At 44.3% G+C, this 3398-nt stretch overlaps 1 protein-coding gene across 1 annotated transcript; it reads left to right on the top strand.

Annotated features, from left to right (window-relative positions):
- Positions 1 to 343: 343 nt before the first annotated feature.
- On the top strand, positions 344 to 2053 carry AK88_01528 (uncharacterized protein; the record flags this gene model as incomplete). The annotated part of the gene is made up of 1 exon (XM_012479163.1): positions 344 to 2053. One exon carries the CDS (start codon positions 344 to 346, stop codon positions 2051 to 2053), a length of 1710 nt encoding a protein of 569 aa, XP_012334586.1.
- Between the last annotated feature and the right edge of the window lie 1345 nt (positions 2054 to 3398).

The following is a 3398-nucleotide window of genomic DNA, read 5'->3' as shown; positions in this document are numbered from 1 at the left end:
AAAAAAAAAAAAAAAAAAAAAAAAAAAAAAAAAAAGATCAACGAATAAAAAATTTGCTCGACGATGGTTACTCTGGCGTAGTCTTGGCCGAAGAGTGTTTTAGGGATCATCGCAGCAGTCTGGGTGGTTGTATAAATGCTTAGCTGCGTAGAGGCAATAACGTGATTATGTTGTAAATTTTATTGTGTCCCCTCCTCATGTACGTCTCACTGGTGCAGGTGAAACCATATTTGCGTACACCCACTTGGACACATGCACAAGGGAAGAAAACGGGAAGTGTGCTCTACCTCTGATTGAAGTGTACGCCCCCTCCAACACACACACACACACACGTCAAGGCAAAATGAGGATTAGAAAGTACCATTACGCCTTCGTTTGCCTCCTCATCTCTGGCATGGTTAAGCGTATGCCTTTTGAATACAGAAGACACTCCATGTGTGACGTAACGGTGAGGAGAAAATATAAGACGGTGCGTGATGAATGTGGAGAGGGAAGAGCGAGTCTAATTTGCTTCCAAGGCAGGGTTCTGCGTGGGGTGTCTAATGAAGTGTTCAAGGGGGGGGGATTTCAAACGGGGGTCGGGTCTTCTTCGCAACCCTCTTCGCCGCGTTCCCCCCCACAAGAGGATCAGCTTCCTCGAGATGACCCACAGGACTTGAACGAAATACTAACCAAACTGGGGAAAAAAAAAATGATAATAAAATTTAAGAAAGAGGAAAACACATCACAGTCTACTCTGATTCAACAGAACATGGTGAAGCTTCTCGGTTCCTGTGGGAGAGTGAAGAAGCTGAGTCACATCGACCTGTACTTGTATGAGGCCTTTTCAAACATCAACGAGGGAGCGCTAAAGAATTGCCTGCAGGTGTTCACCAGTGGTGGCGTATTCGTGGAGCAGGACTTTAAGATACATCCCGTGAAGGGGGGGGTTGGCTGCATGAGCGGCGAGGTCTCTATTAGGAGCGAAGACAACCTACGTAGCCCCCCTGGCAGGGATGGCACCTTTGAGCTGAACAACCAAATGACTTTTAAACATTTTTTGAGTAGACTTCAAAGCGATTGTAAAGGGACGAACATCATTAAGGGGTATGAGCAGACGAAGATGAAGGAGGGCACGGAGTTGTCGGAGCCTCACCAACAGAACGAAGTTAACGTGTGCATTGTGGATACAGGGGTTGATTATAACCACCGCGATTTGCAGGGCAACGTGGTGCATGTGCTGGACGGAACAGATGAAACCGGTCATGATGATGAGGGGGATGAACACAACGACGGTGATCGAGGGGACAACCACGGGCATGGGACCTTCATAGCGGGCATCATCACGGGCCACGCACAGAGAGGCAACAGAGGGATTAAAGGTATTTGCAGGAGAGCTAAATTAACCATATGCAAAGCGCTCAACAGTAACAATGCGGGGTTTGTGAGTGACATTTTAAAATGTGTTAACTTTTGTGCTTCCAAAGAAGCAAAAATTATTAACGCCAGTTTTGCTAGTACCAAGAATTACATATCTTTATTTGAAGCTCTGAAGACCCTAGAGGAAAAAAAGATTCTCGTCGTTTCATCCTCCGGCAACTGTTGCCCCACAGATGAAACAAAGAACGCGTTTCCTGAGTGTAACCTAGACATGATGAAGGTGTACCCGACGGCTTACTCGGTGCAGTTACGTAACCTCATCACTGTTTCAAATATGATTCAGAAGGAGAATGGAGAACTTACTTTATCACCAGACACTTGCTACAGTGCTAATTATGTTCATCTGGCTGCCCCTGGTTATAATATCATTTCTACCTTTCCTAGGAACAAATATGCCATTAGCAGTGGTTCGTCTTTTTCTGCTGCTGTGGTTACTGGTTTGGCTGCCCTGGTGTGGTCCATTAACTCTCGTTTGAGCTTCGAGGAGGTGATTGACCTTCTCCGGGGCTCCATCGTACAAACGGAGTCCCTTCGGAGTAAGGTGAAGTGGGGGGGCTTTGTGGATGTGCACCACTTGGTTAGCGCAACCATAGCGCTTTCGCAAGGGGGGGCGGCAGCAGCAGCCAGGGGGTGATGTCCACTAGGGTTTCCCACTCGGTCGTCCATTTGGCCTCCTTTTTTTTTTTTTTTTTTTTTTTTCGTCTTTTTTCGTCTTTTTTCGTCTTTTTTTGTTGTGCTGATTTTTTTCGTCTTTTTTCGTCTTTTTTTGTTGTGCTGATTTTTTTTGTTGTTTTCGTCTGGGCCGAGTTCCCTTAGAGGGGCAGCGCGTTTGCAGTGAGCCAAAGGGAGTTTCCTCGCTGGCCGCTCCACAAGTAGTATATGTGGCCCACGTATACTCAGCTGCAATATTTGTGGTGCAAAAATGTGTTTCCTTTACCGAGTTAACCAAGTAGGTGACAAAAACACATCACCTGACAGATCGGATGACTCTTCCCCGCATATGTAAAAATGTTTGTTATAAAAAAAAAAAAAAAAAAACACCTATTGCTGCTTTTACTTTATCATTTATTTAATCCGTTTTTTTTTTTTTTTTTACTTATCCTACACGTGTAGGAAATTCGCGCATGGGAGATACGTACATAAGCGCATTTTCCCCTGTTGGCGGCGCGCCATTTTTGCGGCATTTTTTGCCCCTGCTTTTAAGGGGAGAAATTGGGGATATAGGGAAAAAAAAAAAAAAGAGTGCTAACATGTTGGTAGCGCCTTCAAAAAAAAAAAAAAAAAATAAATAATAATAAAATTGCCCCCATAGGTGCAGCTAATCCCCTTAAAGAACTAAAAAAACAATGGATAAAGGGACAAATGCTTGGGATAAACATGGCCCTACCATGGGGCACTGATTGCACTGCTGTTTGTGTCGCGCCTTCTGTTTCTACCGCTTAACAAATGGGTGCAAATAAAAAAAAGGGTGGTATCCCTCAGTTGCGCGTGTTCCCTTGTGCCTCCGCTTCGGTGCTTCTCCCAAATGCCGTGGTTCACGCAGTCGATTTTGCAGAAAAAAAAACAAAAAAAGGGCAAAGGGAAAGGGCTCAGTGGGGGTAACGCAGAAGGAATACATGAACACGCGGGTGCCTGACTTTTTGTGAATGCTCTTCCCGCATACGTGTAGAAGGGGCGACCGCAAAGGTGCGCGCGCGTATGGTTAAACCAAATAACGCAATGCACGCCGAGCACAACACAAATGTAGTCGTTAAACACTTGCGGCCTTTTTGCGCGTCACCATTTTTTTTATGTATTCCCTCCTTTCCCCGTCGTGCGACCCTTTTTATGAAGGCATATAAAAAAACTGCATACACAAGGGGAAAAAAAAAAAAAGAGAAAAAAAAGCAGCGCTTCTTTTTTGTAAACCCTGCAAAACAGCTAAATTACTTTATAATATATATATATGTACATATTTTTTTTTTTTTTTTTTTTTCTTT

This window comes from Plasmodium fragile (assembly GCF_000956335.1).
Source record: "Plasmodium fragile strain nilgiri unplaced genomic scaffold supercont1.13, whole genome shotgun sequence".
Classification (NCBI taxonomy): Eukaryota; Apicomplexa; class Aconoidasida; order Haemosporida; family Plasmodiidae; genus Plasmodium; species Plasmodium fragile.
The sequence above is the reverse complement of the archived record's forward strand: the minus strand, read 5'-3'. Positions and strand labels throughout refer to the sequence as shown.